Source organism: Schistocerca cancellata, chromosome 3 (assembly GCF_023864275.1).
Source record: "Schistocerca cancellata isolate TAMUIC-IGC-003103 chromosome 3, iqSchCanc2.1, whole genome shotgun sequence".
In the NCBI taxonomy this organism is placed as follows: Eukaryota; Metazoa; Arthropoda; class Insecta; order Orthoptera; family Acrididae; genus Schistocerca; species Schistocerca cancellata.
The window spans coordinates 197,448,923-197,476,840 of NC_064628.1; the positions used below are offsets into that span (position 1 = coordinate 197,448,923).

General features: G+C 41.9%; 1 protein-coding gene across 1 annotated transcript; it reads left to right on the forward strand.

Annotated features, from left to right (window-relative positions):
• The first annotated feature begins 680 nt into the window (after positions 1 to 680).
• Positions 681 to 26,151, forward strand: LOC126176681 (trypsin-7-like). Its single transcript, XM_049923843.1, has 2 exons — positions 681 to 1,112; positions 25,554 to 26,151. Exons 1-2 carry the CDS (start codon positions 705 to 707, stop codon positions 25,902 to 25,904), a joined length of 759 nt encoding a protein of 252 aa, XP_049779800.1. The 5' UTR covers positions 681 to 704; the 3' UTR covers positions 25,905 to 26,151.
• Positions 26,152 to 27,918: the final 1,767 nt, after the last annotated feature.

Here is a 27,918-nt window from a genome sequence, read left to right on the forward strand (position 1 = left end):
ATATCTATCATTACTTAATCAGAGCACGTGCATCTCTAAAGACCTCACTACGTATACATGTTCCTAATCTACCTTGCTTGTCTCTCTCCTTTAGAGTACATCTACTGGAGACTCTGAATTGAGAGTACCCCAGCTACTCCAACAGCAATTTCGAATGTTCCCATATTCCTTTTGTGAAAACTGAGATGATGAAACTGATAGGTCTAATTATGAAAGTCTCCTGATAAGCGATACTTATCTAAAAAGTGCGGAGACAATGTTTTTGGAGACTTTTGAGACATGATAAGCGACTTTGGATTGAGTGTACCATACCTACTCCAACAGCAATTTCGACTGTTCCTACACTCATTCTGTGAAAACTGAGATGATGAAACTGATGGGTCTAATTATGAAAGTCTCCTGATAAGCGATACTTATCTAACAAGTGCGCAGACAGTGTTTTTGGAGACTTTTGAGACATGATAAGCGACTCTGGATTGAATGTACCCTACCTACTCCAGGTGCAATTTCGACTGTTCCCACACTTATTCTGTGAAAACTGAAATGATGAAACTGATGGGTCTTATTATGAGAGTCTCCTGATAAGCGATATTTATGTAACAAGTGCGCAGACCGTTAGTGTTTCTGGAGAGTTTTTAAGACATGATAAGCGACGCTGATATAAAGACGAGGCACAGATTGTGCAGAGGCCGCCAGTCGAAGAGATGCTGAAGCCAGCCGTGTTATTGTTGCTCGTGGTGGCCGCTGCCTGCAGCGCTGCGCCCCCAGCGAGGGCTCACAGGTTCAGGACTGGCCACCAGGGCCGCATCGTGGGCGGCGGCCTGGTGGACATCTCGCAGTTCCCGTGGCAGATCTCGCTGGAGTACAGGAACGAGCATTACTGCGGCGGCTCCATTATCAGCTCCAAGTGGGTGCTGACTGCGGCACACTGTGGCGACCATAATGCGCAGTATTACTTACTGAGGGCGGGCACTTCCTTACGTCAGTCGGGCGGCACCGTTTATGAGGTCACTACTGTGATCGTTCACGACAGATTCAGTTGGGCAACAGGAGATTACGATATCGGAGTGCTATCCATCGACGGATCCTTCACGTTTGGTGACAAAGTTCAGGTAAAATTCACCCAAGTGGAACACTTACCTATTTAAAATAGATATGAAGCTAACATTCTGCACCTTATTACAACTATTAATGTAGTTTCAGCAGTGTTACGTTTACAGTGTTAATTTATTTGATAAAGCTGATCTTTTCTTTTTTTGCCATTCTGATCAACAATCTGACAAACTTTTCTGCACTTCTACACTCTGCTCAAAAAAAACATAACATCTGAGGTCATCAGTCCCCTAGAACTTAGAACTACTTTAGCCTAACTAACCTAAGGACATCACACACATCCATGCCCGAGGCAGGATTCGAAACTGCGACCGTAGCAGTCGCGTGGTTCCAGACTGAAGCGCCTAGAACCGCTCGGCCACTCCGGCAGGCCTATACTCTGCACCCACACTTCTGTGCAACCTATGTCTCTTCGATCCAGAGACGTCAGTCATGTAACTAGCAAAATACAGAACCTCTTTCTCTTACTCTTACAAAAATTTGCCCTTGCGAAAGTGTTCCACTAATAATACATCGGAGGTGAAAGACTTTTTAGTGCCGTTACCATATTTTTCATGCATCCTCCTCCACCCCTGCCCCCCCCCCCCCCACACACACACATTTACTATTAACCTAGCCGAGGTGGGGTGGTATGAGTGTGACAACGATATTCTGTAGACAACCGCAATGTAGCTGCAACCGCAACAGCTCATATCTGTGGACATGTCAGGCAAGCAAATGGTTCTTAAAAAGGAGCAATTGCGTTTTTAATCGCTGCAGAAAAATATTGTCTATGACTGACTGATCTGGCCTTGTACCATTGGCTAACATGAGCTAGCTATACTAGTTTTGAAAACGGCTGGAAGGAAGGAAAAACTACAGCCATTATTTCTCTTTACTGTGTGCCTGGTTTATGATAGCACTGTCTCGGATAAAATATTCCACAGGTAAAATATTCCCCCATTCGAATTTCCGATTGGAAGCTATTCAGGAGGATGTTATCAGAACAGAAAAAATTGGTTCCCTTCAGGGCAGTGTGTGAAGTGAGGTCCTTTCATGGGGTTAGTAGGTTACAGTGTAAATAAAAATGAATAGGCTGAAGTTAGATAAAGTTGGAGTAGTGAACAGCAGTACCACAATAACAGAACTTCTGTTAAGGTTACTTCAGGATGATCACCATAAAATCAAAATGAGAAATGCAGGAACTGGTCTACCTTGGAAACAAATAAGAAGATAATAATGTGGATAAGCTACCATGAACTGCATAGTGAATACATTTTTGTAGCCAACATAGACACAAAGCGAACACCCATACGACAGTAGTAAGTGTTCATAAGCCTACTAAATTTGCAGATGGCTGACAAATTGAATGAACATATAATGATGTTACCAGGGTTGGAAGCTCCTCATTATGCTTTTTTTTCGTGTTTAAAAATAAAATTTCTGATTTTAAACTCCATCTTTTGTGAAACATAATATATTTTTTTATATTCATCCAAACATTGCTAGACAGGTATGTGTCGTCTGCTGCCAGGTGACATGAAAGTGTCGATATATATTTGGATGAATAGGAAAAAGAAATATATTGTGTTTTGCAGTAGGCAGAATTAAGAAACCCGAATTTTAAAGAATGTCTGATCAAATGAAGAAAATTATTCAGACTGTTAAGAGAGACGAAGTTTTAACTGCGATGGGATACTGGTCTTGCACATTAGGAAAAAGAAGAGAAGCAAAAATAGCAGAAGAATATGACTTTACGGAAAGGAACGAGGGAAAATCACCTGGTGGAATTTAGCACCGAGAAAAATTTAATCATTGCTCATACATGGATTAAAAATCGCGGAAGACGGTGACTACACAAGGAAGACACCTGCAGTCATCGGGAAGTTTCATATACATTACATATTGTGACAGCAAGATTTAGAAACCAGATTTTAAATTTCAAAACCTCTCCAGGACGGATGTGCACTCTGATTGTAATTTTTTTGTTGTAAAGTGAATAAATTGCAAAAAGCTTGTAACTTAAGGAGAAGGAACCCAGATAAATTAAAGAAAAAGTTCTTGCAAAGTTATAAACGGAATGTAACGCAGCAATTGACAGAAGAAGGGGAAAGAAAATAAACGGAAGACGAATGGCTACCTTCGAAAGTTGAGATAAGGTATCGATGGAGCAAAAAAGAGCTACTAGTAATCGCTGGTTAGTATAGGAGGTATTCAGTTTAATTAAAGGAATGAAAAAATGTAAAATTTCAACTAGGCAAAGCAGGAATGGTTAGATGATAAATGGAAGCTGCAGAAGCATGTATAACCATGAGAAAAATATGAAACCTCTAGAGAAACTTAAAACATTCATAATAAAAAATAAAAGCACTTCTGTGAATATGACGAGCTCAGATGAGAACAAATTAGTAAGCATAGAAAGTAAGGTTGGAAGGTGGAATGTATAGAAGGAAAATGAACTTGAAGATAATATTATAGGTAGGAAAGGCGAAATAAATGAAAACGAAATATCATACTGTTAGAAGAATTTGACACAACAATGTATAACCTTAGTCTCCAAATGCCGCATGCTACACACTTGCAGAGTGGCGAGTTACGTTAATATCATCTTGGAACTCTTCCATTTGGTCCGTGTTTGCGTAGAGAAACAGTAATATCAGAAATTGAGTCCGCCTTGATGCAAAACACCTTGTTATTCGTTTATTTCTTTATTATCCGAAACTAATTTCGGTGACAAATATCACCGACATCAGTGGTTTTTTTAATCTAAAACATGCAGAAAATGGTATGGTTGTACAAACACAGTAAAACATTATTACATTTTTACAAATCGTCTTTTGAAATATATTTTTATATTGATACTTTCATACTACCTTATTTATTGTATGTTACAGCATGTTTTAAGCAATTATTGGCGCTGTTTGTGACATATTTTCTGTGTTCTTTTTTCTGTTGCCGTCTTTTTACTTAGCGAACATCATGTCATCTGCAACCATGTGAGCGGCTGTTAATAAGCAAATACTAAAAGTTAAACTTTGTATGTCATCAGTATATACTTGGGGTTGTGGTAGTGTTGTGGAAACCAGTTATTTTGGTGTGTATTGAGCTGTTGCCTAGCTATTCGTGTACTCACGTTCGTTGGATGGAATGTGGCTGCTCTTTACATAGAAAAACAAAACTTTTGCACTTTGTTTCTGATCCAGAATATTACGCCATCTTGCTGTACGTGTGCGTCGCGAGAGGCGTATCGCATGTGGCGAGAAAGGCTATGAAAATCTGTAGCGCGAATTACGACGACTTCTGTTCATTATTTATGTCTCTGCGTGTGATGGGGAAGTGGTTCTTTTGCGTGTGTGTGCTTTCTGTTCTGTGTCCTTGTCAGTTCTTTCAGAGCGGTTAAGAGTGTGTTGTTGCAGAGTGTTATGTTTTCATTTATTACATTTTTCCCTTCGAATATAGCCTTTTGTATGTAGTAATTTTCCTCTATTGTTAGTTGTCGGTATAGACTGTTGCTGTTTCTCAGAATGCGTAGGTCGATTTCGATATTAGTGGGGTTATGGTTTTTGTTCATTAGATGTTCTGTAAAAGTTGAATGTGTGCTGTCACTTCTTAGAGCTCTCATGTGCTCTGTGTACCTCGGTCGGAAATTTATGCTTGTTTGTCCTATGTAGTGGGCCTGACAAGAGTTGCAAGTGAGTTGATATATTCCAGCGTTGCTGAATTTGTCTGAGGTTTTTTTGATTGGTCTTAGTTTTTTCTGAACTGTATTGTTTGTTCTGAATCTTATTGGGATCCCTTGCTTTTTTAAGATGTTTCCTATTCTATGTGATATTTTGTTATTGTATGTTAGTGTGTACCATCTCCCTCTTTTTTCTGAAATGGTGTGGTCTGCTGCGTTGTCTGTGTGTGCTGCATGTTTCCGTTTTACCTTGTTGTTGAGTTTGTTTATGATGTCTGTTTTGTAGTCGTTTTCAACAGCAATTTGTTTGATTATGTTTAGATCCTGTGTGTAGTTTTCTGGTTTAAAAGGTTTTCTGTTTATCCTGTCGAGCATGTGTGTGAAACTGGCATATTTATGCACTGACGGGTGGTTGGGTGAGCTGTGGATAATAGTGCTTGTGGATGGTGGGTTTTCTGTAGATGGAGAATTCATGTTGGTGGTTATTTCTTGTGATTGTAAGATCCAAGAAATTTAGTTTCTTGTTGTTTTCTATGTCCATTGTGAAGTGGATTTGTGGGTGTACTGTGCTGATGTTAATGTGGAGTTCTTCTATCCTGCTATGTGTTTCATCTACAAGACAGATTATGTCATCCACATATCATCCAACGAACGTTGCGGCGGCGCGGTTCCTTCCGTCCCTTTACGACGAACCTGCACCTACCTGTGAACACTGTCTCAGCATATCATCAGGAGGGAAGCCGAGCGAAACCTATTGTACTTCAACATGAACCAGGCTGCAATTAAAGTCACTAATCTAGGTTTCTGGAGAAAGTTTTCACACGAAATGAAAGGTTGGGAAGTTTGTCCTTATTTAACATATTCTGAAACTTAGGTGAACAATTATCATTGCCAAGCCCATGCTAGTCTTAACACAGTCACTCACAATACCTTTCACCCACGTTAGCAAGTGTATGGTGTTGCATTTCCCGAAAACGAAATAGGTAGAAATATACGTGGTTGTTTTTGATTGAGAATGCTCGACAAGTATTAAGTCTGTCGGCACCTAATGCAGTCACAGTTTTTAGCCACCGACCTGCTCAATACGCCACGCGGAATTTATCTTTTCTCGTCACAAAATTCACTTAAATATCCCGAAATTTCTACACACCCATCGGAATAATTATGCCGTCACTTTACAACACTTTTGATGTATGAAACACTGCTAGATCCGGCAACTTATCCTTTCCATCGTAACTACTACTACACACGTCCGAACTGTTTCATGGCAGGGCTCCGACTCCTCTCTAGTAGTGGTGGGCAGGAAATCACGTATCTGTTAGAAATCACAGTGACTGAGAAGTCACAGATATCACAGTAGCAACTTTACAGAATCTAACTGCGATTTCAGTCACAGTTAGCAGTCGCAAGTAGTATTTCATATTCAAAGATGTGAGCCATCTATTGGTCGAATTTAGCACTGCTTTCTGCGATTTCAGTGACAAGTCGCAACTAAGAGTCGCAAGTGGCAACTAAAAAGCGCGGTTAACAGTGGCATCTGTTGGCCAAAGTTCGTACTACGTCCATCTCTGCGGTACGCTATGGAGTCCAACTGCGATTTCCGTGACAAGTCGCAACTAAGAGTCGCAAGTAGCAACTAAAAAGCGCAGTTAACAGTGCCATCTGTTGAGCAAAGTTCATACTACGCTATTCGCTACCGAGTCAAACTGCGATTTCTGTGACAAATCGCAACTAAGAGTCGCAAGTAGCAACTAAAAAGCGCAGCTAACATACTTTTCCTAGTGTCATCTGTTGACCGACGTACGTACTTCGTTATGAGAGCCTTGTGCCTCACGAGATCGATGTGCTGTGTGTGCATATGAAGGGCTTATTTCAATAGTGGTACAAGTCCATTTTTGTTCATTTTGAGATACAGAGTCGTAAAGTTAAATGAGCGCTGACAAATCTGCATTTGAGATACCAGAAATATTCAAGTATATGGCTTCTTGCTAGAGATGAACCTTTATTTATGTTTGTTTGGATCACTAATTTCAGAAGCATTATAGACAGAAAAGTGGAGGTAATGGACTTGTACCACTATTGAAATAAGCCCTTCATATTATATGACGACATGCACATTCAGCATCAGTTGTGGTTGGTCAAATACTGCTGTGACTCTGAATGTATTATATTAATAAGAAGCAACATTGCCTTTTTCTCCTGAAAATATCAAGTAACGTAACAAATGTGTTTGATTCTGCTTCCAATATGACAGTTTTGGTTAATACTCCACATGCCTACAGGACTTTGCAATGTTGACACAGCAGAACTCAGACATCTGTATAAGTGTAGAGAAATGAAAACAGTCATATGAATGCCTCACTTTTGTTCCGACATAGTTCAAGACTCGGGAGAAAAGTTTTACACCTGGTGTTCTACATGTCAACTTCACACACAAGAACTTTTTGCCGACACTACTACCACCTACATAAGTAAGCTTTTCCTGTGTTACTTTCAAGTAATGCACTTAAGCTATTCCTGATTTAACTGGAAGATCTGTACTTCCCACTTTCATATCAACAGCCTCAAAATGCATATTGTAGACTTCGGGATAAGTTACAGGCCAGTGTCACACCAAGATTGTGGAGAAAGGGGGGGGGGGGGCGGCATGTCACTCTCCAACAAGTGTTTACCAATAAGTAAGTGGCGGAAAATTATGGGTATAGGACGGCTTAAACATGTGGAAAATGAGATTTTTATTATTCACTCTGTATTATTCCTTTAAAATCGCACAACAACTTCAATAAAACACAGTTTAATCATTCACACACTTATTTCACAATTATTTCACTTTTAAACTGCAAATCCTCTAAGAGCTGTCTTGAATCTTTACGAGTCTCTCTCAAAAAGAGCCTTGATGTGGATAGATACGTACAGCAACCAGTAATCAGAGTCAGAACTGTGTCTGCAAAAACACAAGGATTATTAAACAATTTTTGCTGTCATTAATTACTAGCAATATAATTGACAGAGTAGATTGCTAATATTTGCTATAATGAATATCACATTTGCAAGAACGATCTCACTGAAGTAATTAAGTCCATCGAAACGCTTAGAAACTAACCTCTCGTCTGACGAAAACGGTCTAAAGACGCAGTGGCAATTTCTTCAGATCTGTTGACAATGATATTTTGAGTTATCACTTTACTGAGTGACTGAAATGTAGTTCAGGTACCTGTGAACATAACAATATGTTAGAATTCATTTTCTAAATACGAACTATTACGGTACTGTACGGCTACTTACATATTAATTACACTATTAATATTTTCACAGTTGTTTCTTTAATACAAAATTAAAGCCAACGGAAGAAAAAACGTAAAACATACTTGCCAATGACAGGTTTGTTGAGATGCAATTTTCTGTGTTGACAGATGTAACTTTTTCATACGGTGGTAAGTCGCAGAAATCGCAGGAATCACAGAAATCGCAGAAGTGGCAGAAGTTACAGAAATCGCAGAAGTAGCAGAAATCGCGGAAGTAGCAGAAATCGCAGAAATAGCAGTGGCGGAGGGATACACGACCTATGTTCCTGAACTGCGACTCTTAACTGCGACAAATCACGGTTAAGAATAGCATTCACTGAAATCACAGATATCGGAAAATCGCAGTTTAGCCCATCACTACTCTCTAGAATACTCTAAGTATTCTCTAACAGCAGAGAAAGGCGCACGAAGAATATTGCTTTACCATTGGACAGTTTACTCAACAACCAATAGCAAAACAACATTCTCCCGCGTCAGTCCGCGCTTTTCATCAATAACCAATCGCAAAATATTAAACCTAACGACTGCACTTTTTACCAACGTAATTATCTAATATGCTGAAGTTTTTTTAATGCATAAAGTTATTTACTATTGTTATTTATAGCTGAATTAACTTTGCCTTTGCCATAAACTTACTTTACAAATCTATTCTACAAAAATCCGCTTTGTCCACATCATATTTACCTTAAACCACACCCGCGAATCATTCATACTGCTAAAACACATTCATAACATTTTAAATACACAAAAAGACATAATAACACTTTATGAAAATACTAGAACAGTTTATGAAAAACATTCTATTACTTTAGTGCACTCTAGTGGGCACAATCGAAACTAAATCACAGTCCCCTATCCAATACTGTCCTCTATCGGCTGATATATATATATACTACGTGCGCGTCCAGTCTCGCGTCACCATCTGTCACTATCCAGCTCTGAGACACATATCCCACTTAACCGCCTCCAAGGCAGGATCGGTATACGGCGCTACGCCTCAACGTGAGTACACGAATAGCTAGGCAACAGCTCAATACACACCAAAATAACTAGTTTCCACAATACTACCACAACCCCAAGTATATACTGCTGACACACGAAGTTCACCTTTTAGTATATGTTTACTAACAGCACCTCACATGGTTGCAGATGACATGATATTCGCTAAGTAAAAAGACGGCAACAGAAAAAAGAGCACAGACAATATGTCACAAACAGTGCCAACAATGGCTTAAAACATGCTGTAACATACAATAAATAAGGTAGTATGAAAGTATCAACAAAAAACTATATTTCAAAAGACGATTTGTAAAAATGTAATAATGTTTACTGTGTTTGTACGACCATACCATTTTCTGCATGTTTTAGATTAAAAGAAAACCACTGCTGATGGTGATATTTTTCGCCGAACCTAATTTGGGACAATAATGAAATAAACGAATAACAAGATGTTTTGCATCAAGGCGGACTCAATTTCTGATATTACTGTGGCGAGTTACGTATTTAGCTCTTGCAAACTACGTATATAGCTTTTTCCGTCTTTTTTTCTGCTTAAGATGTGCACCCTTTCATTTTTGTAACTCTAAAGTGTAGAGTGAGACAGTCTGTAGCACAATTGTCATTTCTTCTGAACAGTCAGCTGCACAGTTCATAAAGGCGTCAACCTCCATTCGTGACACGCCAGAAAGCTAGCAACTTGCATATCCAGGTTTCTGTGTGTGCTTTTATGGTTTACTTCTTCAGTTAGTCTTGCTAAGATGAATAGGAAGTGTGGACGCTGTGTGCGGACGCAGGAGGAGCTGGTCGCAGTTATTGAACATCTACATCTACATGACTACTCTGCAATCCACATTTAAGCGCTTGGCAGAGGGTTCATCGAACCACAATCATACTATCTCTCTACTATTCCACTCCCGAACAGCGCGCGGGAAAAACGAACACCTAAACCTTTCTGTTCGAGCTCTGATTTCTCTTATTTTATTTTGATGATCTTTTCTACCTATGTAGGTTGGGCTCAACAAAATATTTTCGCATTCGGAAGAGAAAGTTGGTGACTTAAATTTCGTAAATAGATCTCGCCGCGACGAAAAACCTCTTTGCTTTAATGACTTCCATCCCAGTTCGCGTATCATATCTGCCACACTCTCTCCCCTATTACGTGATAATACAAAACGAGCTGCCCTTTTTGCACCCTTTCGATGTCCTCCGTCAGTCCCACCTGGTAAGGATCCCACATCGCGCAACAGTACGTGTAAGCTGTCTTTTTAGTGGGCTTGTTGCATCTTCTAAGTGTCCTGCCAATGAAACGCAACCTTTGGCTCGCCTTCCCCGCAATATTATCTATGTGGTCTTTAAAACTGAAGTTGTTCGTAATTTTAACACCCAGGTACTTAGTTGAATTGACAGCCTTGAGAATTGTACTATTTATCGAGTAATCGAACTCCAACGGATTTCTTTTGGAACTCACGTGGATCACCTCACACTTTTCGTTATTTAGCGTCAACTGCCACCTGCCACACCATACAGAAATCTTTTCTAAATCGCTCTAAACTGATACTGGTCTTCGGATGACCTTACTAGACGGTAAATTACAGCATCATCTGCGAACATCCTAAGAGAACTGCTCAGATTGTCACCCAGGTCATTTATACAGATCAGGAACAGCAGAGGTCCCAGGACGCTTCCCTGGGGAACATCTGATATCACTTCAGTTTTAGTCGATGATTTGCCGTCTATTACTACGAACTGCGACCTTCCTGACAGGAAATCATGAATCCAGTCGCACAACTGAGACGATACCCCATAGGCCCGCAGCTTGATTAGAAGTCGCTTGTGAGGAACGGTGTCAAAAGCCTTCCGGAAATCTAGAAATACGGAATCAACTTGAGATCCCCTGTCGATAGCGGCCATTACTTCGTGCGAATAAAGAGCTAGCTGCATTGCACAAGAACGATGATTTCTGAAACCATGCTGATTACGTATCAATAGATCCTTCCCTTCGAGGTGATTGATAATGTTTGAATACAGTATGTGCTCCAAAACCCTACCGCAAACCGACGTCAATGATATAGGTCTGTAGCTCGATGGATTACTCCTACTACCCTTCTTAAACACTGGTGCGACCTGCGCAATTTTCCAATCTGTAGGTACAGATCTATCGAAGAGCAGCGGTTGTACACTCCTGGAAATGGAAAAAAGAACACATTGACACCGGTGTGTCAGACCCACCATACACTCTCCGGACACTGCGAGAGGGCTGTACAAGCAATGATCACACGTACGGCACAGCGGACACACCAGGAACCGCGGTGTTGGCCGTCGAATGGCGCTAGCTGCGCAGCATTTGTGCACCGCCACCGTCAGTGTCAGCCAGTTTGCCGTGGCATACGGAGCTCCATCGCAGTCTTTAACACTGGTAGCATGCCGCGACAGCGTGGACGTGAACCGTATGTGCAGTTGACGGACTTTGAGCGAGGGCGTATAGTGGGCATGCGGGAGGCCGGGTGGACGTACCGCCGAATTGCTCAACACGTGGGGCGTGAGGTCTCCACAGTACATCGATGTTGTCGCCAGTGGTCGGCGGAAGGTGCACGTGCCCGTCGACCTGGGACCGGACCGCAGCGACGCACGGATGCACGCCAAGACCGTAGGATCCTACGCAGTGCCGTAGGGGACCGCACCGCCACTTCCCAGCAAATTAGGGACACTGTTGCTCCTGGGGTATCGGCGAGGACCATTCGCAACCGTCTCCATGAAGCTGGGCTACGGTCCCGCAAACCGTTAGGCCGTCTTCCGCTCACGCCCCAACATCGTGCAGCCCGCCTCCAGTGGTGTCGCGACAGGCGTGAATGGAGGGACGAATGGAGACGTGTCGTCTTCAGCGATGAGAGTCGCTTCTGCCTTGGTGCCAATGATGGTCGTATGCGTGTTTGGCGCCGTGCAGGTGAGCGCCACAATCAGGACTGCATACGACCGAGGCACACAGGGCCAACACCCGGCATCATGGTGTGGGGAGCGATCTCCTACACTGGCCGTACACCACTGGTGATCGTCGAGGGGACACTGAATAGTGCACGGTACATCCAAACCGTCATCGAACCCATCGTTCTACCATTCCTAGACCGGCAAGGGAACTTGCTGTTCCAACAGGACAATGCACGTCCGCATGTATCCCGTGCCACCCAACGTGCTCTAGAAGGTGTAAGTCAACTACCCTGGCCAGCAAGATCTCCGAATCTGTCCCCGATTGAGCATGTTTGGTACTGGATGAAGCGTCGTCTCACGCGGTCTGCACGTCCAGCACGAACGCTGGTCCAACTGAGGCGCCAGGTGGAAATGGCATGGCAAGCCGTTCCACAGGACTACATCCAGCATCTCTACGATCGTCTCCATGGGAGAATAGCAGCCTGCATTGCTGCGAAAGGTGGATATACACTGTACTAGTGCCGACATTGTGCATGCTCTGTTGCCTGTGTCTATGTGCCTGTGGTTCTGTCAGTGTGATCATGTGATGTATCTGACCCCAGGAATGTGTCAATAAAGTTTCCCCTTCCTGGGACAATGAATTCACGGTGTTCTTATTTCAATTTCCAAGAGTGTATATGATTGCTAAGTAGGGAGCTATTGTATTAGCGTAATCTGAAAGGAACCTAATCGGTATACAATCTGGACCTGAAGACTTGCCCGTATCAAGCGATTTGAGTTGCTTCGCAACCCCTAAGGTATCTGCTTCTAATAAACTCATGCTGTAAGCGCCTTTGGCTACTGCCAGCCGTCTTCAGGCTGCTGCCTCCGGGTACGGATACTCCTCGGGGAATAGTAGTATTTGAGAATCTGGCGCGTCACATGGTGTATCTTAGGTATTGATTGTTTCGTCCATGGGCACTGCTGCCGAGACATCTCGTAGTGTGCACAACACGATGGATCTGCCGCACAGCAGGGTGAGTGCGAGGTGGTAAGGCATTCACGTCACTTGAGGCAGAGGGCCAGTGTGAAGACTGGCCGTGCGCCCCCGCCTTTTCATCTGTAAGTGAACAGTTGGGCTTTCCTTCAGTACGCCCCAAGCAGGCACAGGGGGACAGGGTTTTGCTACTTACTGGGAGCTGCAACTTCAGGCGCGCTATGGATCCCCTTAGGGAAATAACATTCAGAGCCAGAAAAGAAACTAATGTGCACTTGGTATGTCTACCGGGGCCTCATCCAAGATGTGAAGCAGGCATGCGGCTATCGAGCATGGAGGATACAGTCGTCTGTAAATTGTGGCTTACGTCGGCAGCAACTATGCGAGTCGCTTGGGTTCTGAGGCTATCCTCAGTGTATACAGGAAGCTGGCTGGAGTTGTGAAGGCTACTGGCGACCTGTGTAGGGTGCAAGCAGAGATCTCAATTTGCAGTGTAGTTCTCAGTGTGGATAGGGGTCCTTTAGTCTGGAGCTGAGTGAAGGATGTCAGGAAAGGCTTCTACGGTGCTGTGATAGTCTTGGCTGCAGATTTCTGGACGTGCTTTATCACGTGGGAAATTGTAGGATTTCCCTTGATAGCTCAGGAGTGCATTACGCAACAGAAGCAGCTATCTGGCGTGCAGAGTACATGTGGAGTGCACACAAGGGTTCCTCATGCTAGACGGTAGTTTGAGGTACTCTGATAAACACTCTCCGTACGATAAGCAGAAGCCGAAATCCAACCGTATTCAAAGTAAAAACATTTAGACCGTCATAATTTTATTAGTAAATTGTCGAAGTATTCGTAACGAAATTCCTGAATTTATTGCTCACCAGAAAATTACCAATATTCAGATTGTTCTTGTGACCAAGAGCTGGCTGAAACCTGAAGTAGAAAGCTGTAAGATATTTAGCTAGTTATGGAATGTGAATCAAGAGGACAGATTAGATGCCATAGGAGGGATAGAGTCTTTGACTCGTGATGGAAACGTCGTCGGTCCTGTGTTCGAACCCCACCATTGCAAAACTTTGAGTAAAAATCGTCGGCAATGGCAGCCGAAAACTTCCAGGTCAAGAAGTCACCCTCACTCTCCCAACGGCCGTGTTATAGAGGACAAATGAGTGGACAGACGTTCAGGTCACTCTCTCGTCCTTGGGACTGGTAACTGCCCTTAAAAGGTGGAATAATGTGCAATGATCAACGGCAACAGGATGCAGAACGCAATGGAAACCACAGCATTAAAGACAGATAAGGTGTATCCATGGGACATGTGGCCCATAATTGAAAAAGAATCATGATGACCTCTCCATTGGAAAATGATTCTGAAGTAGTCGAATCTCTGAGAGGGGACTGCCAAGTTGGAGGTGCCCGTGACAAAAAGATCGAATAACCGAAGAAATGATAACGTTCTATGAGTGGGGACTTGGTACATCAGAAGTTTGAATGTAGTAGGGGAAATAAGAAAATCCGAAAAGGAAAATGATAAGGCATATTCTGTGTGTCAGTGAAGTGAAATGGAAAGAAGACACGGATTTATGAATAGGCGAGTATAGGATAATACAATCGGCAGCAGAAAATGGAATAAACGGAGTACGATTCGTTATAAATAGGAAGGTAGGGCAGACAGTGAGTTACTGTGCACAGTTTATTTACGAGGCTGTTGTCATCAGAATCGACAGTGAGCCAACACCGGCAACAATAAGGTGGCATACATGCCGACGTCGCAAACAGAGGACAAATGGACAGAGAACTATATGAGAATACTGAACAGGTAATTCAGTAGGTAACTGAGATGAAAATGTAATGGTCATGAGGGATTGGAATGAGGTTATGGGGGAAGGAGTAGGAGAAACGGTTACTGGAGAATACGGGCTTGGTAATAGGAATGAGAGACGAGTAAGCCTAAGTGAGTTTTGCAATAAATATCAGTTATTAATAGCGAATACTCTGTTCAAGAATCACAAGAGAAGGCGGTACACGTGGGAAAGGCCGGGTGATACAGGAAGATTCCATTTGACGACGCGGGGTAAGGCAGAGATTCCGACTGGAGGAGAAATAGACTCAGATTACGATTTAGTCATAGTAAAGAGCAGGCTGTAGGTTAAGAGACTAGTCAGGAAGAATAAATTCGCAAAGAAACTGGTTACGGGAGTGTATGAAGAGATATGCTTCAATTTGTCTGAGGTTATAGATAACTACGATACTGGCGGTTCAGTTGAAAAGATAAACATCACTATAAAGGAGAATCACAGACATTGGAGAGAAAACAGTAGGTACAACGAAGCAAACTGTGAGTAAACCATGGGTAACGGAAGAAATTCTATAATTGATTGACAAAAGAAGGAACGAGAAAAATGTTCAGGGAAATTCAGGAATACAGAAATACGAGTCACTTAAGACGAAATAAATAGGAAGTGTAGGGAAGCTGAGGCGAAATGGCTATATGAGAAACATGAAGAAATAAAAAAAGAAATGACTTTGGAAGCACTGACTCAGTATATAGAAAAGTGAAATCAAAAGCAAGGGTTGTAACATTAAGAGTGTAAAGGGAATTCCATTGTTAAATGCACCAAAGGGAGGGGATAGGTGGAAAGAGTACACTGAGGGCCTTGTGAATGGGGAGGACTGACATGATGACTGATAGAAGTCAAACACCGTTCAATAAAACTACACCATTGTTCACGGTTTACAGCTTCCTTCTACTAATTGGTTTTCATCCTCTGACAATACAGATCCTAAATTACCACTTATGGTCTTTTTTAATTGTTTGCTTTTTGCTTAATGATGCATCAGACTGATTCTAATTTCCACAACCCCCCAAATCAACTCTGTTCAGATAAACTCTTCTCTTCCTTGTTTCGTACATATTTCTCGGTCCGTATTAAGTCCTGGCTCCAAGTCCCGTCAAAACCAGACTAAACTTTCCGAAATAATGAGCTCTGCTTCACTGCCACTTTCATAGAGCAACATAGCTAATCACATACGCTTGTTTTAATGAAGTCACCGTCTGCTTTAACAAAATCTTGTAGGTGTTGTTAATTTCACTAACAAGGCCACAACATTTCATTAAATACATATTAGATATTCTTGCATCATGCCTTACACGAATACAAAGAAGACATAGAATAACGTTTCTGCAGTTTGTTACCGGAATTGTGTCACTATAGAAAACATTCCAAAACGTAAAATGTGGAAATAAGAGAATAAGATGCATATGCAAGCAACAACTTAATTAAAGATAACTGTAAATTTAAAAAATCCTTCCTTATATTCTCACGAAAACATCACAACCTGCAGCACATTTTCCACAATGTATATAATTGAAAAATGCACTTGTAGTTATAATTATACTGACATTACCCGTAATATACCAGTAATATAGGTGGTATACATGTTCATAAAGGCTTTGGTCCTTAAACGTGGTCTCTGTGTCAGTGTAACATTTTGGGATGTTGTTCACTAAAGTACAGTAGCACACGTCACTTGAGTAACACAGTTGTTTGCTCGATAGAATTAAGTTAAGTGTCCCTGGCACACCTTGACAGTAATAAAGTTTATCAGGCATGGTCACTAGACCCTCTAGTTAGACTTGATGCACTATGAATAAAATGTATACATTAAAAGTGCACCTATGTCCTTGATGTTACTGTGTTACTAGTCTTTTACCTAGAGCTTTGCCCACATATGTAGGTATGAAACATATATTGCTCACATTCCATCTCTTCCTCCTCTCTCTCTCATCCAATCTCCTTCTTCCTCCATCATTCTGTTCACCTTCTCCTCCCCCTTATCTCTTTCCATCTCCTCTTCCTCCTCTGTGTATCACCTCCTTAACTCTCTCTCTTCATCACCTAATCTCCTCTAACTCCATCCATCTCTGCCCCTTCTCTGTGTCCATCTCCCCCTCTCCCTATGTCTGACCGTCTCCTCTTCCATACGCTGTCATCTACTCTTTCTCCTCGTCTCACTGTCCATATCCTCCTCCCACTCTTCTTTTCATATTCTCCTCCACCACTCTCTGTTCATCTCCTCTCCCCTTTCCTTAGCACCCGCCCTATACCTGTCTCCATCTTCCATCTGCCTCCAGGTATCTCCTCCTCTTCTCCCTTCTGTCTGTCCCTACCTTCCCCTTTCTCCCTGTCCATCTCCTCCTCCCCCTCTCTCTGTACATCTCCTCCTTCCCCTTTTCCTGAGCATCCCATCCTCCTCCTTACTCTCCCCAGCTGCTAATTCCCGCTTTTTGTTCATACATCTCCTCCTCTAACTGTCCCTCTTCACCTCATCCTTTCACCTCTATCTGTCTATCACCTCAACCATACTCACTCTGTCTCTCCATCTCCCTCTCCTGCCTCTCTGACCATGTCTTCCATCCCATTTCCCAGACCATCTCATCCTCCTCTTCTCACTATGCGTGTCTCCTCTTCCCTGCTCAGGTAATCCCATCTGTATGTGTATCCCCACTAATGTACAGTAATACTAACTGCATAACTTGTAGCGCAAGGAAGCCTAGTGTCAGGACTAGGAGGTCCTTACCTCCACAATTCTTATTTGCAGACAACAAATAATATCTGCATCAAATTTGGTTGAAGTCGAACCATCGTTTAGGAAATGCTTAACTTACTTGCAAACACAAAGACATGCATCCACTTTAATCCTTATATATGAAATGGGATGTATGTTTGTGTATGATGCATATGTCCAGTATCTTCTCCTGAACTAAAGGATCGTTCAACCACTGAAATGTAGGTTGACTGACATGACAGGCACATTGTGCAGGAAGTATCAGCAGGTCTTGCAGAGGCTACATGTGCAGATGGGCTGGGGTGAATAGAAAGAGGGTGAGGAGATGGAGTGGGGAGGCTGAGGTGTACAGAGAAAGGGAGAAGGATGAAATGGACAGAGAGATTAGGGAGCAGGAGATGGACAGATAGAGAAGAGAGCAGGAGCGTTGACAGTAATATCAGTGTATCTTGCAGGGGCTGCATGTGCAGAGAGCAAAGTTGAGGAGAGAGATGGAGGAGGAAATGGATAATGAGAGGAGGGAGGATGAGATGAACAGGTAAATGGGGCAAGAGGTGGACAGATAGACAGGGAAGATGGCAGATGGAAGCGGTAGAAGGGTAATGAACAGATGATTGAAAACGAGGGGTAGGAGGAGATGGACAGAAAAAGGGGAGGAATAACACAACGTAAATATAATCATAATACATAGGTGATAAGTAATTACAAACATTTAGTTCATTAGGCAACCTCGTGGTCTTAAGGTGTATGGATGTGTTGGAACAATCTCAGGTACACGCTGTGGCACTGACTTATTCATACTTTTCGTTCTTCTGCTTTCTTCACCAAACACCCTTCTTCCTTTGGAAAGAGCTACTATCAATTGAGGCAGTGCTTCCTGTTCACCTTGAACATATGGAGAACTATGGTTCGAGTGGGGAGTTTTATTTTAATGTTAACTGGTGATGCCTTTTCGACTACCTATATGGTCATTGGTACCGTGGAATGAATTTAATTATTTTCCTTTTTGGAAAGGAAGGGTTTCTGTGGAAATTCCACTTTTTTATTGTGCGTGTTCTCATGTATTCCTAGAGCCTTTGTGTCCTTTTTACACCTGACATCATATTCCTTTTAGCCTTTTTCCAAACTTCTCTGGAATTATTTGACATATTTCAATAGGTGAGGGCATTTTTGTACCGAAAATAGTGTCGTAGTATTAAATACCCGAGTTTTCATGGATTTTTTAATTATGTGCACTTATGAAATATTGTAAAATGGGGTCCTAGTTGTCATTGTTACTGTTCACATAGTAACTTAGCATTCTGTTCAATGTCCTATGCACTATCTCTGTTCTACAGTCGTTTGCGGGTGAAGGGGGCTATTTCGTAACTTTTTAATACACGATTGTCGATATAGCGGATTAAACAATTCAGACATATAGTTCGTGTCTTGGTCGGATGTTATTTGTTCTTGTGTGCCGATTTTCAGTAGCCAATTGTTAATGAAAGCGTGAGCCACTGTGTCTGCTTGTTGGTTTGGAATGGCGATTATGGCCAAGTAAGACGATAAATGATCATTTAGGGTTAGCACATATCGGATTCCTACTGGTGTTTATGCAGAAGGGTCAAGGACATCGAGACCAGTTGATTGGCCTAAGGCAGTCTTTGCCTATATTCAGTGACGACTTAGTTCAGCTCTCTGAATGCAAGCGATGGAGTTCTTTACATTGCTCTCACCATATTGTTTCCTCTGTGGCCACCAGTAATTTTCCACAATGCAGTGGTCCATGACTCGTCGTCCGCTGTGCCCTACTAATATGGAATAATGGGCTTGCTTCGACACTTGATTCCATAAACCAGCTGGCTCAACTATACGGCGGCGGCACTCCGACATCATAGCTAAAATGCGTGTGTTTTGCTTATCACTGACCATCAGCTTTGGTCGCCTGAGTTTTGTCCACTCTTCTGTCCTTATTCTGAAGGATTCTATGGTGCATACTTTGCATCTTAATCCGTTAGCGTTACCATGAGATTACCCTGGACGATATACTACCCTAAAATTGATTTCACTAAGCATTAAGAGCTAGCGGGTTAGCCTGCTGCTAGGATCTTCAAATCCTAGAAGCCATTTTGGTGCTGCGTGATCTGTTACGACCATAAAAAGCCTCCTATAGAGATAGCAAAGATAATCAAATGAAATGATCGTATGGCATTGTTGGCCGGTAGGCCCCCCTCAAGTTCGGGCGTCAAGTGCTAGTCTTATTTCAGGCGGCCCCACATTGGGCGACTTGCGGCCGATGATGAGGATCAAATAATGATGAGAACAACACAACACCCAGTCCCCGAGTGGAGAAAATCTCCAACCCGGCTGGGAATCGAATCTGGGCACAGTGCATGGGAGACAAGCACGTTACCACCCAACTAAGCAGGCGGACATAGCATCAGTACTACTTGATAACAAAAAGGAGCGCCTGCATTTCCTTTTCTCTTGTTGAATAGTTTTTTCCCCTGATTTATTCAGTTGCCTGGAGGCACAGACTATGAGGTGTTCCTTCCCATCCACCTCTTGGCTCAGGACACAGCCGAGGGCATTGGTGTTCGAATCAGAGGACAAGAAGTGTTTTTGATAGTCTAGAAAAATGAGAACAAAACTGTTGAAATGATTCTTGATAATTCAGAGTTCAGTTAAGTTTTATTCGTTTTCGACAAATGCGTAAGTGGTCTTGCCATCTCTACCACTTTTGGTATGTGTTTTGTATAGAAATTCGCAATTCCAAGATACGATTGTACTTCTTTCACTGTGCTAGGCGTTCGATATCTTTTAATGCTTCCACACGCCAGGGGTCAGTATGCACAGCGACCTGGCTAGTGATTGGCCAAGATAAAGAACCTCCTGCAATATAAAGTGTCACTTGTTTATGCTAAGTGTCAGCTGTGCTGCACTCAACCGTTCAAATACTTCCCACAGACGCACAATGTGCTCCCAGGTGTCCTTGGAATGTACTAGTCCGTCGTCTACATACGAGGTGCGACAATAAAGTAATGAGACTGATTTTCTTTGCAAGATGTGGCAATCCTTCGAGCTTGCATAGACACAATATCTTTGACCTTGGTCTATAAGCTGCTTCTAGTGTCCAAGCAGCACATCGATGCAACTGCTCAGTCGTGAGTTGTACTGTAATAAGTTAACACGTGTTTGTGTCTCTCATCACGTAAATGGAACTGCATAATATTACGCAACGGTATGTCATTTCCTTTTTGCGTTAAATTGGGTGAAAAAGCGACGACAACTTACGGTAAGCTTCAGAAGGCTTTTGGAGAGGAGGCTATGTAAGAGCTCAAGTTTTTCGTTGGCATAAAATGTTTAGTGAAGGCAGAACGAATGTTGAAGATGAAGACCACAGTGGACGACCATCAACCTTAGGAACGGATGTCAACTTGGCCAGGGTGCGTGAACTCATACGATCTGATCGAAGATTATTGGTGAAAATGATTGCAGAAGAACTGAACGTCAATCTAGAAACGGTTCGTCTAATAATATCTGAAGATCTTGGTATGAGAAAGATTTGTGCAAAAATGGTCCCCAAAAATCACACACCTCAGCAGCGAGAAACACTGTAACATGTGGCAGCCGATCTGATAGAACAAACGGAAATCAATCCAGAAGTGTTGTGCCGTGTTATCACTGGTGATGAAAGTTGGTTTTCTCAGTACGATCCAGAGACAAAACGCTAAAGTTCGCAACGGTGCTCAAAGGGATCACCCAGACCAAACAAAGCTCGCATGTCAAAGTCAAAAGTGAAATGCATGCTTGTATGCTTCTTTGATTCCAAGGGAATTGTTCATAAAGAGTGGGTGCCTCCTGGACAAACAGTTAACCAATATTACTACAAAGAAATTTTAGAATGACTTCGTAAAAGAGTTCTTCGTGTCCGTGTCAATATTGCTGATAATTGGATTCTACATCACGATAATGCTCCATCCCATACTGCTCTGTGAGTACAGCAATTTTTAACCTCAAAACAAATTTCAGTACTACCACAGCCACCTTATCGCTCTGTGCGACTTTTTTCTATTTCCAAGAGTCAAAACGGCGGTCAAGGGACACCATTTTCAAACAACACAAGATGTCCAAAAAGCTGTGACGAGGGTCTTGGAGGATATTACAGCAGATGAGTTCCAGAAATGTTACCATCAATGGCAGAAGTACTGGAAACAGTGTGTGCAATCAGAAGGGAACTACTTCGAAGGAGACAACACTAAACGTGACTAAAACGGTAAGCAACATTTTTATCCCATCAGTCTCATTACTTTATTGCCGCACCTAGTACACTAGGCATGGCTTTGGTTTCAGTCCTCGTAGATCTCTGTCTAATAAGAGATGGAAAGTCGATGGTGTGTTTTTCAGTCCGAAAGGCATCCGAAGATACTGGAAGTGTCTAAATGGGACTGAAAATGCCGATCCTCTAGTGCAAGTTCTAATTGGTGATAGCCCCTGCATAAATGTATGGTGGTGAAGTAACGCTATTGCCAAGATTGTCTAATGTCTCCGTAATGTTAGGAGTGGTGTGCATCAGTGGCCACTCATTGACTAAGAAACCTGTAATTGCAGCAGAACCTATAAGCATTTTCCTGTCTGAGGACTTCTTTGCATGATTACTACGGGGGTTGACTTCCTTCTATGATTCCAAACCGAAGCTGTTAGTCTATCAACTTCTCTGGGGGGGGGGGGGGGACACGATATGGTTTTTTTGTATACTGGTGATTCGTTTCCAGTGGGAATTCTGTGTTATACCAGAGGCGATGCTGGTAGCAGTCCAGGCTGTTTAAGCAATCCTGCATATCCTTTTTACACGTCCTCCATATCTACTCCCTCAGCGCAAGTAAATCAACAGACTGTTCTGGCTTTTGATATTTGCATTGAAATACCTTTCTAACTCATCCTCTAAAACCTCTATGTTAGCTACGGGGTTCTTTTTGACATTAACTACAATATTCTTGTAATACAGGTCAGTGCATTCATTACTTGTATCAAGAGGATGGGAACGGATACTTCTTAAGATTACAGTTTCTTCCAGGACATTCTGACCTTTCCCTGCAGTGTTTAGCACTTTTAAGTTATCAGTATCCTCGCTGACTGTCAATCAAATCGATTGTCAGTTCTGACCTGCAATTGGTCGGGTCTTTGTGTTCTTTAAATCTCTTTCTTCCTTATCAATATATCTGCTGTAACACATTCGACTTGTATCACACTTAACAGTATACCCCAGGATAGCATAACGGATCCTTTTTGAAAACTTTACTGTTCCTTGATCTACTGCTCAAAATTTTTTATATGAAAAGGCTGGAACTATGTCAGCTGACAAAAATTTCTCTCCAGCCCTCTCTAAAACGTATCAATGATACAGAATCTTACAAATATTGTGTCTTTACTTCTTCTCCACTGGGTTCATATTGATTCCCTTGCATGCTGCCCTATCCTTCGATAGTTTCTCAATTATAGACCTTACGTATCAGTGATGTGTGACAATATATATGATTATACTAAAACCCCTTTCACATTCTTCTGATGTGAAGGAAGCATTATTTAACCTATTTAACAGATACCTGAAAGGAACAGTTTTATATCTGATGTTCAGAACTAAATAAGTAGGAGACTCTGTTGTATAAATGTCGAACTGTACCTTCCGCCTTTGAAAATGATCCTTAGTGTCCAAGTCTGGCAAATTCGCGTTGATCTGATGTTGAACAGAAAAAGTAATGTTTGTATGCAATATATTAACTTTACTATATAAACTGTCACATTTTTCCTTCATAACTCCATATAGAACAAAAACATCATCAACATAACGCTTCCAGCATACCACCTTAATTATCTCCGCCGCATACTTCATAAAAAAAACCATACACGAAATGTGAAATGAAAATATTCGCTAAAACTCAAGCTAGAGGGGAACCCACAATCAAACCCTGTTGCTGCCTGTAAACTTAGTCGCCAAATTTTAAATAGTAAAAACCGAGGACCAAAATTAAAATATTAATAACCTCTCTTCCTTCGTCAAATGACTTACCATTTATACCAGATGGCGGAAAATTTAAAACATTAATAACCTTCTTTCATCCGATGACTTATCATTTACACCAGATGGTGGAACTTTAAGTATTCCAAAACTGGTTGTGTATTCAATAAAAGGAAAACTGGTTTTGTATTCAGTAAAAGATTGTTGATTCAGCAACTGTTGTGCGGTTTCTTCATTTTCAAAATGGACTTATAGAGTTGTGGCTGGAAGAATCCTTTACATCAATTGCTTGTTGTGTAACGTAGTAGGTTACGGAAGTGTTTTAAGAACATAGTTTTTATAAGTAGAGAGGTGACTGGTGGCTTTATATGCACGATATTTTAAGTTGTATGATATACTGATTTTACAGGATACTTAGTTTACATAGTTTAATAAAAGAAATTTTTTGGCATGTATAATAATCTTGTCTCTGCTCTGATACTCTACACAGCAAATTTGTATGTGATATAAACAATGACACTCTTCTAGTATTGAGGCTAAGAATTTTAATACATACACGCTTTGTTTGTTGGCAATTATACACACACTGTCTGACACATAATAACGCTAATCATTGAGCCCCAGTTCATTTGCGCTTGAATGCTGGATGATGTAGCGTTCATCGACTGGAGACACTTGGACGTAAAGTATCCTTCCCTGATCATATTTCATAGCATGGGAAACAGAGTGTGCCACATTCTAAGTGTTTGATAATTATGTGGGATAAGTAACTGTTACTGACACTGACTTGTACAACTAATTTTCTCGGGTTTATCTTAGGCCTGTGTTAATAGACCCACTTACTTTCACAGTTTCAAATATAAATGAAGTATGTTGCAATTACAGACACAAAATTTATATCAATTTAAACTGTTAAAGTAATTATTTAACTTTTAAGTACGATTATAGTATTATGATGGTGTGTCCTTTTATTCAGACAAAATGCTATGCACTTATGGTGTAATATGTTCAGGTCTGCCAGATGACAGTTCTCTCAAAGGATGTATTTTATACGATTGGTCAGAAATATCAAACACAACGTAAAGAAGATTTTTATAGTAAAAAAATATTAACCTACTCTTCTAAAATCTGATGGCCTAATTGATTGAAAAGTTATGAGAAGTGACCTGTACTTCAAAAGATGACAAAATCGTTTTAATAAGAATACTATATCTGCCGAAAATATTTCCTTGCAATGGGGAAACTTATTTTAGGGAGAACTGTAGGAACACGTACTCGTATATTCACCGGATTCGTTAACTTATGATTTCCATGTGTTGGCACTTCTAAGCAAACCAGCGACTAGAATATGTTACTGGTTAACCTATGTCTTCCATGTTTTGGCACTTCTAAACAACCTTGCGTCTAGAATATGTTATTGGTTTAATAAAGGTGTTTTTGCAATGGTAGGTGTGTATTCGTCAGACCTTTGAAAATTGCGCATCCTGTTATCTCTTAGTGTATTCATAGTCGAGCACAAGAAGAAAACGCCAGAAAGCGGGCTACCCTAAAGTGGTGCTACTGGCACGCTGAGAAATTTTCTCCATATGTTATTCTATAAGCAGACTTCACATTCGTTTACACCACACAGTTCTGTTTAGAAGACAATAAGTACATTTCACAAAGGAAGGACACCAGTGTGTGTTGTTGAAGGGAGCCTTTCCAATTTAGCAGCTAAAACCCATTGGGGACTCCCTAGACATCAACAATCAACATTGAAGGACTTTTAGATTTAACTTATCAGCCGTCCGCTGTGGCCAAGCGGTTCTAGGCCCTTCAGTCCGGAACCGCGCTGCCGCTACGGTCGCAGGTTAGAGTCCTGCCTCGGGAATGGATGTGTGTGATGTCCTTTGGTTAGTTAGGTTTAAGTAGTTCTAAGTCTAGGGGACTGATGACCTCAGATGTTAAGTCCCGTAGTGCTTAGAGCCATTTGAGCCACTCACACCTTAACAGTTCTGTTGACGATTATGACCTCCCCAGGCGATCACTCTTGGGACGACGGAACCCGACGTTGGCACGGCGGTAAACATCAGCGGCTGGGGGAACCTGCAGTACGCAGGAACGCCGCCGCTACTGCTGCACGCCGTCACCACAGTGCTCATTGACAGGGCCACGTGTGACGAGACGTGGCGTGACATCACGTATAACGAGCTGTGCACCGGAGGAGAACAGAAGGGCGCTTGCCACGGGGACAGCGGCGGAGCCCTGGTGGTGGGCTCCACGCAGTACGGTATCTTCTCGCGCACGAGCTGCTCTCGGAGTGGAACTCCTGATGTGTACACCAGCGTCCCAGCCCTGCGATCCTGGATCACTGAAAACACCGGCATCTGAGTAACATAACTGCCTACACCCACTATATGCGCTCAGGATGCTCCTCGATACAAAGTAATGAAATTGTACAAAATACAATATTTACTGAATGATAATGTTTGCTCTGTTTAAAAAGTGTTGCCCTGATAGTATGTACCAGTAGCATTTGCTAATATTAGAGTGTTATATAAAACCATTAGACACAAGAAATATATGTACTCAAATCAGCTAATAATAATATGAAACCAGTGTAATTTTTTCCCATTAATATTGGTGTTCACCATCTATTGCTTTCACAGTTCTTCCGTAAATGATCAAAATTTTTCACAGTAACCAACTTTTACTAATCTTCTTCAAATATTTGCCCTGTCTCCCTGTCTCTTGAGTATGGACACACACACACACACACACGCACACACACACACACACACACACACACACACGAGCGCGCGCGCGCGCGCACGCACGCACGCACGCACGAGAGAGAGAGAGAGAGACAGAGAGAGAGAGAGAGAGAGAGAGAGAGAGAGAGATGCACATGAAAGAAGCATCGAGGCTCTCATGTGGCGACCTGTGTGTACAAATATACTGGTACAAGCTTGTGACTGACGGAAATTCTTTTCCTTCATTACTTTTGAAACTTTCAGTATTCGCTAGCATCTTTAAGTCGCAATAGAGGTATTAGAACATTTTTTGGCTGTATTCTTCGCTCTTTTATATGCATGAGTAAGATAATCCCAAAAGTAAGATCTCCCATTTTTTTATAAGTACATAGATCTGTTTATTTCTACAATGGTTTACAGCAGTTTACAGCTTGAACATTTAGCTATTTTTCGACATAACCACCATTTCTGTCGATGCATTTGTGTAGATGCTGTGTCAGTTTTTGTATGCCCATGTCATACCAGCTAGCCGCCATGTTGTTCAGAAATTTATGAACCTCTTCTTTCACCTCGTCGTCGGAGCTGAATCGCTTTCCGGTCAAATGTGCTTTTAAACTAGGGAATAGTTGAACCCAAAAATTTGTCCTGTTCCGCTGCAAGGCGGTGTAGAAATGCGCGGGAAGCATCAACTCGTTGCCGCATGTGATTCTCAGTCAGCATGCGCGGCGCCCATCTTGGGCTCACCCTCCGATAGTTCAATGTTTCCGTTAAAATTCTGTGTGCGGTGCTTCGGGAAACCTCAGGAACCAACGTGCAGAGATCATCCAGGGTGATCCGCCGATCTTCACGCGTGCTTTTCTCAACCTTCAACACTGTCTCCTCAGAAATTGACGGTCTACCGCTACTTTGTTCGTCGTGAATTTCAGTCCGACCAGCTGCAAACTCTCTACACCACTTACGAACATTTTTGACAGCCATGCACGAGTCACCATACACTTCCGTCAATTGGCGATTGATTTCAATCGGCGCAGTGCCCTTTGCGTTCAAAAACCGAATAACTGCGCGCAGTTCGCACTTGGCGGTAACATCCATTCTCAACGGCTGCCAAGACTGAGAGCCGCAGCGCGGCGTGCGCACGCCTACACACAGCGCGGAAAGCACTCTTCATAACAGTGTGACCAACTACGACACAAGCAGAGTTCTGCACTTATAAAAAAATAAGAGACCTTACTTTTGGGATTTCCCTCGTACTTAATGCTAAAGTTGATAGCGGTAGCGCGACTATCACTCGATTGCAATGTCACCAGACAACAGCCGACTCATTTTAACACCTATTTGAATTGCAAATCTGTTTTCAAATGAAAGCAAATGGTGAAAAGAATCAATTTCCTACCACAAATAAGAAATTTATGAACATTGAATTATTATTTAAATTATGAATGATATTGCAATAAAAATTACAATATGGCGTCAATATGGTCAAATTAAACTTACATGATTACTCTCAGAGCTTTCCAAAAGAATAACTAACGTGAAGTCGGCATCGCGACTTTTGAAAACGACGTGATAACAAAACTTATTGATAGAATGATAACGTCGTCTCCATCGTTTCGGGTACTATATTTCCCCCAAATAGCGAGTCAGCAATTACA

Excerpts from the sequence above, each read along its gene's own strand:
- LOC126176681 (XM_049923843.1), top strand. The coding sequence starts at position 705 with ATGCTGAAGCCAGCCGTGTTATTGTTGCTCGTGGTGGCCGCTGCCTGC. Across the intron at positions 1,113-25,553 it reads CGTTTGGTGACAAAGTTCAG|GCGATCACTCTTGGGACGAC; the intron begins GTAAAATTCACC and ends TGACCTCCCCAG.